A 14951-nucleotide genomic window follows, 5' to 3' on the forward strand; every position below is an offset into this window, starting at 1 on the left:
ATCAGTGGACTGTCATTGTTGACCTTGATCTCAAAGCATGTTAGTTTACTGGCCGTCACACCTGCAATCTTCTTTAGGGCCTGGTTCACATCTATGCAGGTTGTAGTTTGCATATTGCAGGTGCATTTTGTGTTTTTCAACACTTTTTTGATCCATTGAAGACTATGGAACCAAATACCAGAAAAAAGTCCCTGGCCCTTTTCATAAAATGCAGATGTGAACACGACCCTTGGAAACCATGTTAAATGGACTGTAGTGTTTTTCTGCAAAACTGAAAGCACACAAAAAATGCATAGGTGTGAGCCAGGTCTAAGGGGTCATTGATGTTGAACAGGTTTGCAAAGTTAGGGAAGCCATAGATTCTTTGATTTTCGAGAAATTTACTTGATTCCCCATCAACACAGTTAGTGTTTTGCTGGCTGGGGGAATAGGGGACAGGCAGGGGCATGTGGAGCAGCTATAGCCATTGGCATTATTCGTATGCCAAAAATCTGACAGGCTGATTGTCCTGAGTCGATCATTGGACAACCAGCTTGCCCATACATGGATCGGATCCCTGCTGAACCAGCCAAAATTAGGTCCCTCTATGGCCAGCTTTAGAGAACTGATAGTTTTTTATTTGCATGCTTTTTCTTGTTCAGTAATCCACGGTTATGCAAGAGGATCAGTATGACAGACCAGCATTTCCAGACAGAGAGGTTGACAATAGTTTGTACCTGTCTCCACCATTCCAGAAGTGTGACTGACATGTGAAAGCACAACTCCACCCAAAGCATGTTTTTGACTATAGTAGTGTTGAGAGGGTAAAAACTGATTTCATTTATTTTTTTCCACTTGTTTGGCTAACATCATCCTACTTCAATTCGACCTGTGTCCGAACAGAAAGTGAACGGAGATTCCCCTATCAAGGACTTGACAATGAAAATGCATAATCTTGTCCAATAATACGGGTTTTACTACTGTCACCCCCCCCCCCCCCCCAATTTTGAGGATTTTTTTCACTTCCTGTCCAGGTGACAGGTGTCAGACAGAACAGGAACTGAGGGAAAATCTGCAAATTGGAACTTGTCAATAAAAACACATTCATTGTTGAGCCCAGACCTTCTGTAACCACTGCTACTTATTGAATAAGGCAGTGGCAGTCTGCATTTCTATGTCAAAACATATACATGTGCCTTTTGGAAATCTTTGATTAGTCGGCATCTCCCCATATTCACACATATCATTAGATCAGTATAGAAATAGAGCTTTAAGTGGTTAAACTTCCCTCATTTACAGACCGAAGTTCATTACTTTGATCTAAGACCCCTTTCACTAAGGTAGTTTTCAGGAGTTTTAGCGCTAGAAATAGCACCTGCAAAGTGCTTGAAAACTGTCTCCCATGCCACCTGAATGTGAAAGCCTGAGTGCTCTCACGCTGGGGTGGTGCGCTTGCAGGATGTTAGGAAAAAGTCCTGCAAGCAGCACCGCTCCCAAAACGCCCCTGCACATTAAAATGAATGGGCAACGATTCGTAAACTCCGCAAAGCGTGTTTTTTTTACCCCTTCTTCGCCCGTTAGCGGGGTTAAAAGCGCCCCACTAGTGGCCGAAAAACGCTACTTAAACAGAGCTAAAGCGCAGCTAAAGTAAATAGTGCTTTAGCGCTAACGCACAGGTGTGTGAAAGAAGTCTTAAGGACAAAAGATTACAATGTTTATAGTTCGCTCAGCTGCTGAGAAATGTTGTGAAACTTGGCAGATTGCCTGTGTGTTTTTGTTTTTTTACATAGCTGTCGGCTTGAGCGGAGAACTCTGCCTAGAATCGGGAAAATGCTTTAAATTCGCAAGGGGAAAGAATCGCGATCTCGATTTATTAACGAATAATCGCACAGCTCTAAGAAATAGTCTTCAATTATCAACAGTGCCAACCATTTTCTGTGAAGGTGCTCCCCAGTTCCACAAAACATATGACATACACGCCTCCCAGAGGTCAAAAGAGCTTTTCCATAATAGGCACATCATTCCAATCTTCCTTCGGCTTTAGCTCCTACAACCATATAAAAAGGTAGAAACCAGAATTACACTTGTAAACACTCCCGCTTACTGCTCTCCTTTTAAATGTGCAATGTGAGGGCCTCATCGGCGGGTAACACCCCTATACGCGTTACACCCCCAAATGGAGCTTCCTCAATAGGTAGATACTGCAGCAACAGCTGACTCAGAATGGCCACACCCACTTCCGTGAGAGGAGGGGCATTGTAGATTGATCAGTTCTACTCAGTCTGTTAAGTATGCAAGCAAAGCTAGACTTCCTTTTTAGAAAGTAAGCTTTCTTTACAAATGCGGATAATACCCTGTGTTATAAGTTCATTTGTAAAGTAAAGATTTTATTTTTTCAACAAATAGTTGAAGGAAATGATATATCATAACTTCACAAAATAACATAATGCTGATCAAAACTATGATCTTTTTCCTTTTTATAAATCACCATTTAGCTGTTAAATTCTTGGTCACTTTTTCCGCCTGTTACCGGGGACGCTTTTTTTATCCCTTCTCTTGCTACGTGTTCATGTCTTTTTAATACCCAGATTCTCCCAATGTCAAGTTTTAAAATACCTGTCTATTTTGGATGTCACAGGATCTTTATGGAACAGCAGTTTTATAAGTTGCATGGTTTTGGATGGAGAACCCTGGCCGGCGGGTAAAATTTCAGCCTTTGGTTTATTTTGGGGATTGGGCGCATTCCTTCAGTGGTGGTTACAGTACGTGAAATGAGAGCTTTCTGTTTAAACAAGGTCCTGTTCAGCTTCTGCTAACACATTGCCTTAAAGGAGACGTACACAGCAGAGTAGAATCTACTATGGTGCAGAAAGGGCGTGTTCTGCATTGTACTCATAGCGTTCACTTTTTTTAAGATGAGCCTAAAAAATTTTTTTACATATACAGTACACTACATTACCAAAAGTATTGTGACACCTGCCTTTACACGCACATGAACTTTAATGGCGTCTTAGTCCGTAGGGTTCAATATTGAGTTGGCCCACCCTTTGCTGCTATAACAGCTTCAACTCTTCTGGGAAGGCTGTCCACAAGGTTTCTGTGCAGGCCAGTCAAGTTCCTCCACCTCAAACTCGCTCATCCATGTCTTTATGGTAAAAGAAGGGGAGGAGCAGAGAAGACAGGATCAAACTGCCTTTTTATACAATGTAGATGATTAACCCCTTGGGTTCCACAAGGAGTATAACCAGCATGCTTTACTGCGTACTGTTGTGTGTTTAGTAACCCTTTCATTGAGTAAAAATTAAAAAAAGGTAAATTGTTAAAGCGTACTTCCACCCAAAAGTGGAACTTTCAGTTTAAGGCCTCCTCCCCGACTCCTGTTTGTGAAACGGGGCTTTTGGGGAGGAGGGTGGAGCAGGTATCCGATTTTGAAATGGCCCTCAAAGCGCAGCTGCCGAAGCGCTTTGCAGGCGCTTTGCATTCTTGGGCAGCGGTGCCCATTGTTTTCAATAGCAGGGGTGGTTTAGGAGTGTTGTATACACCGCCCCAAAGACTCTGCTTGCAGGACTTTTTTTTTTTTTCGGTCCTGCAAGCACACTGCCCCACTGTGAAAGCATTCAGGCTTTCACACCGGGGAGGCTTGAGAGGCACTTTAAGGGCGCTATTTTTAAAATGCCTGAAAAGTGCTTTCAGTGTGAAAGGGGTCTAAGTGTTTAGCCTGTGTCTGTCCAATCCCAGTGTTTTAGTGTGCCTGGGGGAGATGGGTGCAGTGTCCAACCCCGATGCTGTTGCCTGTCAGTCTGTGGCAGACTGTAGCTGGATGCTGTATCAAGTTGTACTCGTGCTCAGGGATGTTTGCCTGGAATGCAGGTATTCTGTACTTGGGGTAAAGTACCCTAACGCAAGTATCACTTGGTACAACCACAGCACCCCATAGACTTTGACAGGCTGCAAGCAGTGGTGCTGGACGCTGCACCTGTACCACCTAGACAAACAAAGCCACCAAGATTTGATGCAAACAAACTAAAGTATCCCAGCAGTTAACAATTTATCTTTTTCCAATCAATTAGGCTTAATGTACATGGGACGTTTTTACAACCTCTCCTGAACGATGGTAACCCATGTTTAAAACTGAAAAAATATTAAATGCGACTGTAAACAAAACGCGGGTAAACGCGAGTTACCGCGATTAGCCTTATTAAGCGTTTGGCGCTTGAAATGCTTCCAAACTCAGCGTCTGAATTAATTTTTTTGCTTTCCAAAAAAGGCCTCTAAATTCAACTGCCTAGAAATGACTATAAACGACCCTGTGTGCATGTACTGATAGAATAACATAGAGGAGAGTTCAGGAGCAGTTAAAAAATGCCCAACTGCTCCTAAACGTTCGTTTAGCAGCAGCAGTGTACATGAGGCCTTAAGGTTCATCTGAGTTTAAATTGAAATATGCATATCTATTGCGACAGAATCAAGCGGCGCTTTCACCACACCACTGGAAAAGCCTGAGGCCTCTTGCCATTGACTATCTGCAACTTTCCTCCTTCAGATGCACACAACTCTGCACACGATGCATCACAGGGGGAAGGAAGTAGTTATTAACAATCTTCTTTGTAAATGGTTGAGATCCTCACTACGGCCCTCCATGTGTTGCAGAACTACACCTCCCATGAGGCATTGTAAAACCCCGACATTCACAGACATGTCTAGGCATGATGGGAATTCTAGTTCCTAAACAACTGGAGGGCAATAATTTGGAGACCCCTGCTCTAGACTGTAGAGGGACCCAGATGGGAGGATTCAGGAACCTCTGGCCAGCAGATTCAGCCGGTTGGCAGACCTCTTTTGGTAATGCCGAACGCCGGCTTCTGTCGTACTGACTCTAGTACTCACGGGCCGAATGTCAGCCAGTTTCTATTGGACTGGCCAATGCCGCCCGACGTTTGGCCTGTGTACTAGGCTTTAGACTAGCAGATTCCTGCATTTACACAAACAAGGTGGATGGAGGAATACCGCCCACCAGGACATTTTATTCTGGCAGCGGGATGCGCCAATGTCAAAATACACTAATCAGCGGCGGCAGCCAGTGATTGCTAAAAGCCCTCCAACATGTGCTTTTAACAGAAGTCAATCAAAGAATCGACTTCTGTTGAGCGGAGATGGCCACGCACTAATCAGAATCTGGACACTCCCTGCTGAACCGGCCAAATTTAAATTCCTGCATAGCCAGCTTTAAAGTGACAAAATAACACTAAAACCGTAATCGATCGGAGAATTGCTGTACAGAGTTTGCCTTCACAGCTTTAAAAAGACCTAATAATATAATACACGTAAAGCCTTGGCTGGATAGCAATGAATCACTTGATTCATCATGGCTTTTCTGTCTCATTTCCCCTATTTGCTGTCTAATAATCGTCTGATAAGTGTGAGAGTTTCCAGGCGGGTGGAGATACCAGTATAGACAGGTTAGATGTCGCATGGCTGTACTGTCATTGCTCTTGCAGGTACATGCAGCCTTGTAGGAAATGATTGTGCCCTCAGGTGAGCAAGCTGGGGCTGGCGGTAGTAATGAACATGCGGATATTTGTATATACCTCATTGTCTGGAGACTGTGTACTGTCACGTTGTATCACTTTGTTCTTTATACCTCCTATTCTCCTTTGTAACATTCAGCTCTCTGTACCTGTGTTTGGGTTATAACAAGGAAATAAGCATGGAGGGAAATAAGTTATTTTTCTTGTTTACTTTTCTTGTTCTCAAGGTTACCTTGACTCTACCATAAACTAAAAGTCACTGAAATAGACCAGTGGTCTCTAAACTGTGCCCCGAGGGCCTAATGGTGCTCTTTATATACCTTTTTATCTGGACCTTGGCGCCCCATTCCTCCCACTGATACAAGGCACTCGTCCTCCCACTGACCCCAACGGTGGGGCACTATTCCTCCCACTGACCATCCCCCCCCCCCCCCCCCAACCCCCCAACGATTGGGCACTATTCCTATTATTCCTCCCACTGACCCCCCCCAACGATTGGGCACTATTCCTATTTTTCCTCCCACTGACCCCCCCCCAAAGATTGGGCACTATTCCTATTATTACTCCCACTGATGTTCTACTTCCACTGGCTCCCCCTAAAGTCTGAAGCACCATAAACTGGGCCTTTGTTTAGAAAGTTTGGAAACCCCTGTAATAGACAACGGTGTTAAATAGGGCTTCTAGTTTGGATAATTTTCCATGAAACCTGATTTCACGTTTACCTATAACATCATATCAGCTGAATGTCAAAGATGAAGTATGACCAAAAAATTTTTGTGTACATTTGCAAAGTAAAAATATGTAGCCTCCAGTGAAGTGCGCCCCATCTCTGGCTGCGCCAGCGTTTAAAGTGTAAAAGGGGGAAGTTCTGCTTTAAGCACTCCCTACCAAAGACCCCCTCTAGAAGCTGGAAATGACTGTGGTAGATGCCACTACTCCAGTGATCTCCACTAGCTTCTGGGTTTTGTGCCAGACAGTTGCATTCTGAAAACAGGAGGTAGTCTGCTGGGCATGGGTGCCATTCAGAGATTGCTTTGCGTTTTTCTCAGTGAATGCAAAGCATTCTCAGACTGGATGGAGTGGAGAGGAAAGACGCGAGATTACAATCTTTCACAGGACCCGAAAGATCTGACTGTAGTAGTGCCAACTGCTACAATGATTGTTGGCTCCCCCAATGGCCTTTCAGGTATGAGAGATGCATACTTACGTTATGCCAAGCTGGACCTATGTACTGTAATAAGTATGCAATAAAGATCATTTCTTGAGTTCAACTTTAAAGTGGTTGTAAAGGCTGAAAGGTTTTTATTTTTTATTCTGTGGTGTGCAGCTACCCCACAACCCCCCCCTAATCTTCCTTCAGCTTTATAAACCGCCCGTGCAGAGGTACAAGCAGAAAGCAGGGCGACGTGTCTACGGGAAAAACTATAAATAACAAAAACACAATTTTTAACCTTCCATAATGTGTTTATCAAATTTTAGTAAGGCTAGGTTCGCACTTGTGCGGGTGACTGCTAGTGGTTGTTACTGTAGCACTGCACCTGTTCCTGCACCCACAATCACTCGAGGCAAAAAGGCACTGCAGTTTAGGAGATGTGTGTGGTGGTGGGGGGGGGGGTGTGCTATTAATCCTAATGGCACCCCCCATGCACCAGAAACTGCAGAGCGGTCTCCCTGCATTGGGTACCACACTGCGTTGCAGTTTCCAGGTTCCTTTTCCCTGTGTTTTTCATGAGGCACACATGAATGGGCTGCCATGCTCACTCACAGAGCTGCACAAGTGTGAACCAGGCCTTAAAGGTGCTTATAAGATGAGCCTTGTGGCCTGAAAATGTGAATTTATTCTGGTGAAAGTTAAATTCTGAAAGTCCCCTTTTTTTTTTTTTTTTTGCCATCTCTGTTTGGATTCTTCTGAGGCCTGCATTGGGCATGCACGGCATGTTTGAGCTGCTTTCTGTGCGTTTTGGAAAGCGTGCATAGCAGAGTGTTATTAATAACCGTGTATTAAACATAGATCTCAGTCTGCATTGACATTTCTGTGGGCGAGTCCCTGATTCTCTCCAATGTACACTGGTTTTGTGACTCATAATGCTACAGGTGGCTTTCCCTTCCAAAACAAAGGCTGGAAGGGTTAAAGGGGGACTCCAGCTCAGAGATTAAATCATTTACCCTACATACATTGTAAGGATTTCAGATGTGGTGTTTTCTTGGCAGTGCCCTTGCTGAAAATGACTGCTAAATTGGAGGGTTTGCTTTCGCTGTAATCATGTGATCTGAGTGTTCTAATACAGAATGTTGCACCCTGGCATCCAACATCGATGAAAAACACACTGATGGCAGGGGGGGCTCCCTGCTCTGTGTAATAAGCTGCCTGTAATCCCACCTTAGAGGTTGGTGAAGACTTTGGAGAAGAGCTGAAAGACTGATTACAGCAGGGGAATGGGGAATCCTGAGCAGACTACGGGTTGGATACTGTTACCATGGGTGCAAAGAAAAAGCCTTGTTTTGTGATAAAATTTAGATTTAAAAGGGAGACCTGTCAATAAAAGCTGAACTCTAAACTGGCCAAAATGTTTCCCATCCTCCCATAAGGATGGGCACAGCATAATGCTTATTTTCTCAACTTGTCGCCATCGGGTACAATGTAGTACCAGCGGTGGCTGCAAGCTGAGGGTTTGTTGGCACCACCGGAGGAGGAGATGTTTGGAGGAACTGGATGTCACTGGCAGAACCAGCGTGTAGGAAGCCTGTAGGTCCATGCATTCCTTACTATTGGACGACTCCTTTCCCAAGAAGACAAAACAAGCTTTATATTATGGGGGGGGGGGGGGATATGAATTGTATTTTTTGACCAGCCTGCCATTAAAGGAGAAGTACAGCAAAAGCTCGTTTGGCTGTACTTTTCCTTTGGATCACAGGAGTGCAGTTCAGAGCAGCAGAATAAAGCCTACTGTCAGCTGACGTCACAGAGCGGTCGGTCTTGGCTGGGAAAATATCACGACCCTATGGTCGGGATCCGCTCAGGAGCCTGGACCGGCACCAGCCCTTCCTGCCCCCTCCGCAGCCCAGCGCGCCAGTGAGCGCAAGGGGGTGGGGTGGGCACAGAGCACTGAGAACTGAGCGATCAGCGATGTTTGATTGCTCAGTTCTCAGTCTTGGAGCTGATTGGGAACAGATGCAGCCTCACACCGATGCTGCATGCGCCTAGGTAAGTATGACTTCTAAAAAAAAAAACATACTTTTAATGTCCCACCATTTGCTTGTTTACCCCCACTGTCATTGATGGTCTTCTGAGCAGACAAGCAATTGGCAGCCAATCAGCACAGTTCCTGATTATGCGATCGCTATGACAGCCAATCCTAGTGAGCGCATTGGTTTGTTGACAACAGCCCACCAGCTGAGCTATCATCTTGGCATGGCACATCAACAACAACCGGTTAAAGTGAAAAGAGAAAAAAAAATACATTAGAAAAAGCTATAAGCTATTACTTGTTAATGCATCTTTTTTAAAATGTCTTATTTAACTGCGTATAATAAAAAGAACTAAAGTAATATATTAAAATACCAGTAAATAAAGTACCAGTTCTTGTAGATCCTTGAAAAATAATATGAACATTATTTAGGGAGACAAATCAGTCATTGTTATGGTCCAGTTAATCAGTACATGCTGCCACTGCTAAAATTGGCCTTGGCTTTAGTGACCGCCTGTGACATAAGGGTTAAGAGGATCACCATGGTACAGTCAGGAAGCAAAGCTGGCGCATGTATTGAGGAAATAAGTACATATATAATTAGATCTATGAAGAAAATATATCTATTTGTATATCCCAACTTCCTCTTTAGTACTGATTATGAGGCTGCTTGGTGCATGCACCTGTGGTTGTGGTTAATAGATCCATTTGTGACATGACACATTTGTGGTATGGTGGTGTCCTGTTGCTTCACGAGTGGGAAGCCACAAGGTTTTGTCACTTTAAAACAAGCTGAAATGTCAGATTTGTCACCTCCTTAGTGCTGACATCTGGTGGAGCAGTGTTTTTAATAAAGATTAAGCAGATATGTAATACACCCTTTAGTAGACCTATACTCTTTCTTAAGACTGAGTTTTACTGATTGAGTCTTGTATGGTATTCACCTTTTTAATTTCTTAAAGGGTGAATTAACCTACTAAAGTAAACTGCCTTGTGGCTGTGTCGTGGAGGTGGACTATTGTGAGGCATGTCCAGTGTTGTGGTCTTTAATAGTGTGTGGAATGGGGTAGTGGGCGTGCTTTGTCACAAAACCTACAGAATTATTTTCTGCAAAGTTGTTTTTTTTGTTTGTTTTTTTCATACATCTTGTCCCATAATGCTCAAGAGCTCATAGGTCTTTTACTAGTCATGAGAAAAGTAAGTGGGCAGCCATTGCCAGAGGGCAGTATGATGCGTTGTTCCAGCACCTTGGTATTTTTTTTTATTTTATTTTTTTTTTCAATTTTTAAAGAGAAATACAAAAAAGGAAACCTATGCAGAGGTCATAACTTAAGCGCAGACTGCTTGGCAACTGCCGCATGTCCTGCCAGTACACAAAAACAAAAGGTAACAGTATAAAACACGTATCATACCTGTGTGGGTGTGGCTCAACCTTAAAGTGGAGTTCCACCCAAAAGTGGAACTTCCGCTCATTTGCCCGCCCCCCCCATGCCACATTTGGCACCTTTCGGGGGGGGGGGTTTTAGATACTTCCGGGAGACTGGGCCACGGCGAATTACGCAAGCAGCTCGGCTCCCTCGTCCTTCCCCCCACCGCCGAGCCATCATCCTTCCGGAGACCGTATGGATGATGCAGACTAATGACTCCCAATATTGTGTAATGACCGGGCATGACCAGAAGATGTGAGTGAAATCTCCCATAGAGTGAGAACCTCTCCAGCAGTCTGGTGGGGTGTTCAGGTCCACCTTATGAACTCTGTGTGAGGTGACACTCAGGGTGAAATAGGCTCTGTGCACTATTTTATTAAATTGGATGAGTCTGTCATTGAAGGAGACAAGTTGGTTAAAGGGGGTTCAAAGCTACACTTTATTCAAGCTTTTTGCGATGGCATCCAACACACTACAGCAATCTGAATTTTCGCACACTGACCAGTTCACATAGAAAACCTCTATCAACTAAGCCCTAAGGTGTAAAACACTTCACAGTTGCTGTCGGTTTTTTTGGAATAAAGCAAAGTATGTTGTGACATCATTTGGCGTGCAGTTGTCTGTTTCTTATGCGTTTTCATATCTGTATAGATTTACAGGCTGTAGAACACTTGACCACTTGTTGGGACCTTGTGTCTGCTCTGATCGTTGATGAGCATCACATGATCATCACATCACATTAAATATGAAAATGTAAATGAAAAGAAACTACATCGTGTGTAATATTTTACAGTAAAAATGATTTCTAGTGTTAGAAAAAGTGACAGTGTGTGAGTACAGCTCCTTTTTACAATAACCATGGCCTCTTCTTGTGTCCTTGCAGTGAACAGAGCATCTGCCAGGCCCGGGCTGCTGTTATGGTGTATGACGATGCCAACAAGAAATGGATACCAGCTGGTGGCTCTACAGGATTTAGCAGAGTCCATATTTATCACCATACAGGAAATAATACGTTTCGGGTGGTAGGCAGGAAGATCCAGGATCACCAGGTGAGTGGTAACTGCAGGACCTTCATGCCTTATGCCCAAAAATAGGTGCGTCTAGAATCAAAATTTTGACTGGAGTGGGGAATGGTTCAAACTCTCCTTGCAACGTGTGTACCCATTATAGAGATGACCTCCCTGTTTTCTTTCACAAAGATTTATTAGCATTTAATCCAACATATCAGGTCAGCATTCAGCTGGTTACATAGTGAAATAAACAGAAGACAAAACAAAAAAGGAACATGTATATAGAAAATGAGAAGGGACATGACCAGTAGGAATATGCTGGCGCTAACCGTAGTGCTCCATGGGGTGAGCAGGGGAAAACAAATTGTAAGTCCAGAAGAAGTTTTCTGAGCTGTCCCAGGGAGTATAAGACATCTGTAAACAAAATTGTCCACATATAGAACCCAGCATATCAAAGAAAAATTTTGATCAAGAATCTCTATCGATGTGGATGCAACTTGGAGATTAGAACTAAATTTAAAAAACAAATATTGAAAATTCAATGTTATGAAATTATAACCTATCCGATCAAGACTATCCCTGGTGGCCTGACAGGAATATGGGGTTAATGTATAAAGCATAATGAACTGAAGAGAAGGCAGCAACCAATATGAGGAGCGACGCTGGAAAAGAACAAGAAAGGAGAGGAAGAGAGTCCACGGGGTGTGTGCCAAGGAAGCCTTAAATCGAAAGGAGCGTACTGTGAAACCGGGAAGACTGAGTATGTGTAATCCATGGCTGCCAAACTCTAAGAAATTTGTCATGCGTGTCTAACAAAATGGCCGTCAATTTCTCACTCACCATGACCTCGTTCATACGATTCTTGACCACCTCAAAACTGAGCATGGGCATTTTCCATGCCTTAGCAATAGTCCATTTAGTTGCAGTAAAAGGATGTTGTGCCAGCTGCCGTTCCAGACGTAGCAATTCGGCAATAGGTTTGCCTAGAAGGGCTTCAGCCTTTTAAGGTTAACATGAAATAAATTACGAATAATGGTGTAGACCCTGACCCATAGCCTGCACGCCCTCTGGTATGACCACCAAACATGCCATTGAGCCTTCTTGTGAACATCTGTGAAAACGGAAGGGAGAGTAAGTTGGGATAAAGCGGGCCAATCTAGCCGGTGTGTAATACCACCTATACGAAACTTCATAGGCATTCTCCAATATAAGAACATTTTTTGAACATGTTGGAATGACTATGGTCATAATCTGCCAGTCCTCTGGGTCAAGCTGCCATCCCAATTCACTTTCCCATTGGAGATGATAGGGTATAAGCGGGGGTTTCTTGCAGAAATTATACATGAGTATATCAGAAATATCAGGCCTGGAGAATGGGGTCTAGCTCTACATATACTTTCAAAGGATAAATGGGGTAGGGCGGGATTTAATGAGTTGTTGGAGAAAATGCCTAAGCTGTAGGTAGCTATAGTGTTCCCGCAAAGGGATATCATGAGAAGAGCGTAAGGCTTTGAACGTCAATATCCTAGTAGGGGTGAACAGGGAGTGGATGCCCATGAACCCATTTGTGGTCCACCATGAAAATTGGGCCGGATTTTCACAACCTGGAGGAAACAATGGGCAATGGAGAAGTCGTAAAAGTGGGAGATGAGGGGAAATCAAACCCGCAGAATATTTGATAGAGTCCCATAATCATAGAGAATGGGCTAGACACGATCCTATTACAGCTGGGCGATGAACGGGAGGGAACCAGGGTAAAGAAGAAACTGGTATGGGGTCGGAATCAACAAGGTCAATTGTGGCCCATAGCGGCGGAGCTATGCTTGCTGCAGCATAGCAGGCCTGCAAGTTAGGGACCAATAAGTAGAATATGTAAAGTGACTAAAACAGGCAAGACTTGAAAGAAGTAAAACAGTTTTGGGAGAAAAAACATGCGACTTGCAGTTATCCTACCAAACCAAGACCATGGTAAATGGGACAAGGAGGATAGCGTGTCAGACAATCTTTTAAATAAGGATAGGAAATTGGCCTGGTACAATCCTGCATATGTTGAGGTAAAGCGGATTCCCAGGTAAGGCAAAGAAGAATACCGCTGAAAAGGGAAGGCTGTTTTCAAATCAGTCAATACTGGAGAAGAGAGGTTGACCGAGAGAGCTTTAGATTTGGAGGGGTTGACATGAAGACCCGAAAGAGAGCCAAAAGTGTCTAGAAGGGATAGTAAGTTTGGTAGAGAGATTCTAGGGGAACTTAAAGTTAACAAGATATCGTCTGCAAATAAGGATATTTTATGAGAAGAGCCTGCTACATCAATGCCCTTTTATATCTGGATGGGAACGAACTGCCACCGCCAATGGCTCTAGAGCCAAAATAAAGAGAAATAAATAAAAAGTAAGCTCCGCTCTTAAAGTGACATTAATCAAAAGATAAATAAATTAAAAAAATCATATTAGAAAATAAGTCGCAAACAGTGAGTTGTGTATCTTATGTAAAGTCCTCCAGTAAACATTGAAAGTTCCTCCAATGGAAAATTTACAAACTGCAAAGGTTTAGTAAAAATCTTGTGACTTTATGAATCGAACAGAGTGAACGCTTACCAGCTGCACAAGTTTAGACACTTGTGGCTAATACCCAGCCAAGGCCTTTTCCTCCAAGGATTTCAGGTGTCTGGTCCAGCCATATATGACGCAGTAAGCCGTTAATCCGGAAGGTGGTTAGAGGCACAGCTTGCAGGCCCACACACTATGTAAGAGGCGATGTCAGCTCAGAAAAAGGTTGTTTATTAATAAAAAAGCAGTATCTTACAAACTGTATTTCCAATTAAGTTCCAATAAGAAATGAGGCTGGCCAGCAACAATACAAATGCCCATACAATCGGGATGTTAACAGCACAGTGACATCAGCAAATCGCTCCTCCTGATGCGTTTCGTCACTAATCTGATGTCGTCCTGGGGCACGAGCAGCGTACTGTCGCACCGCTTTATGTAATGGACACACACAACCAAGCCTCGCTCTGAATCTCAGGCGCCATTTTGATTATGGGCAAAACCAAGAATGAAAATCCTACAGGTAATAGAAAGTGGTGGGACAAATAGCGAGCGCAGCAATAAAAACACCCACTATTGGACCAAAACACCTACCAAAAAACCTACCAAAAATAAACCACTCAAATGTTGACAAACACATTCAGTACACATAGATAATAATAAAATAAATATATAATTTTAGACAACGAAATTTACAAACGTCATTACACACATAGCATGAGTATATTATAAACCGCCATCCACACTCGTGGCTAAATCATAACCACCATGGAAAGGAAACTACTTTCATGCCCATACTGAAGACTACACGTGAGGAAGAAACAACCAATTATATCAAAATTGGTCAATCACCTCTACTGTGGATAAAAAAGGGAATGTTATTACAAGGGTTAGTTGCCCATAATGGCATTCCCAAGGAAGAATTTTCCCTTAGGAGCTACAGCAAAAACTGTGTGAATCATATGACACCTCACATTGAAGGTGTTATACCCCTGAGGGGACAGTATACCCCATATGAACAAATCGTCCGATATCAAAATCAATCGAAAATCTCCACTATGAGTACTCGTACTAATAAAAATTATATACTTAAAAATTTAATGTACTATATCAAAAAATACAAGGACCAAGATAAAAAGAGGAGGAACAAAATTAGACCTATCCATTAACAACTCACCATAGGGGGGATATTGTACCCTTATCAGAGCAATATACATAACAGTAATAAAACTGAAATGGCCTATCTAATGGAAAAACCCACGTATAGATCTATACT

At 43.2% G+C, this 14951-nt stretch overlaps 1 protein-coding gene across 2 annotated transcripts in view; it reads left to right on the plus strand.

Annotated features, from left to right (window-relative positions):
- ENAH (ENAH actin regulator) overlaps positions 1 to 14951 on the plus strand; it is a 132254-nt gene that overhangs the window by 44803 nt on the left and 72500 nt on the right. For both annotated transcript variants that reach the window (XM_073628320.1, XM_073628321.1), the window contains exon 2: positions 11006 to 11171. In XM_073628320.1, the coding sequence (XP_073484421.1) occupies positions 11006 to 11171 (166 nt within the window). The remainder of the gene's footprint in view (positions 1 to 11005; positions 11172 to 14951) is intronic.

The sequence above is a fragment of the Aquarana catesbeiana genome, linkage group LG04, assembly GCF_042186555.1.
Source record: "Aquarana catesbeiana isolate 2022-GZ linkage group LG04, ASM4218655v1, whole genome shotgun sequence".
Taxonomy (NCBI): domain Eukaryota; kingdom Metazoa; phylum Chordata; class Amphibia; order Anura; family Ranidae; genus Aquarana; species Aquarana catesbeiana.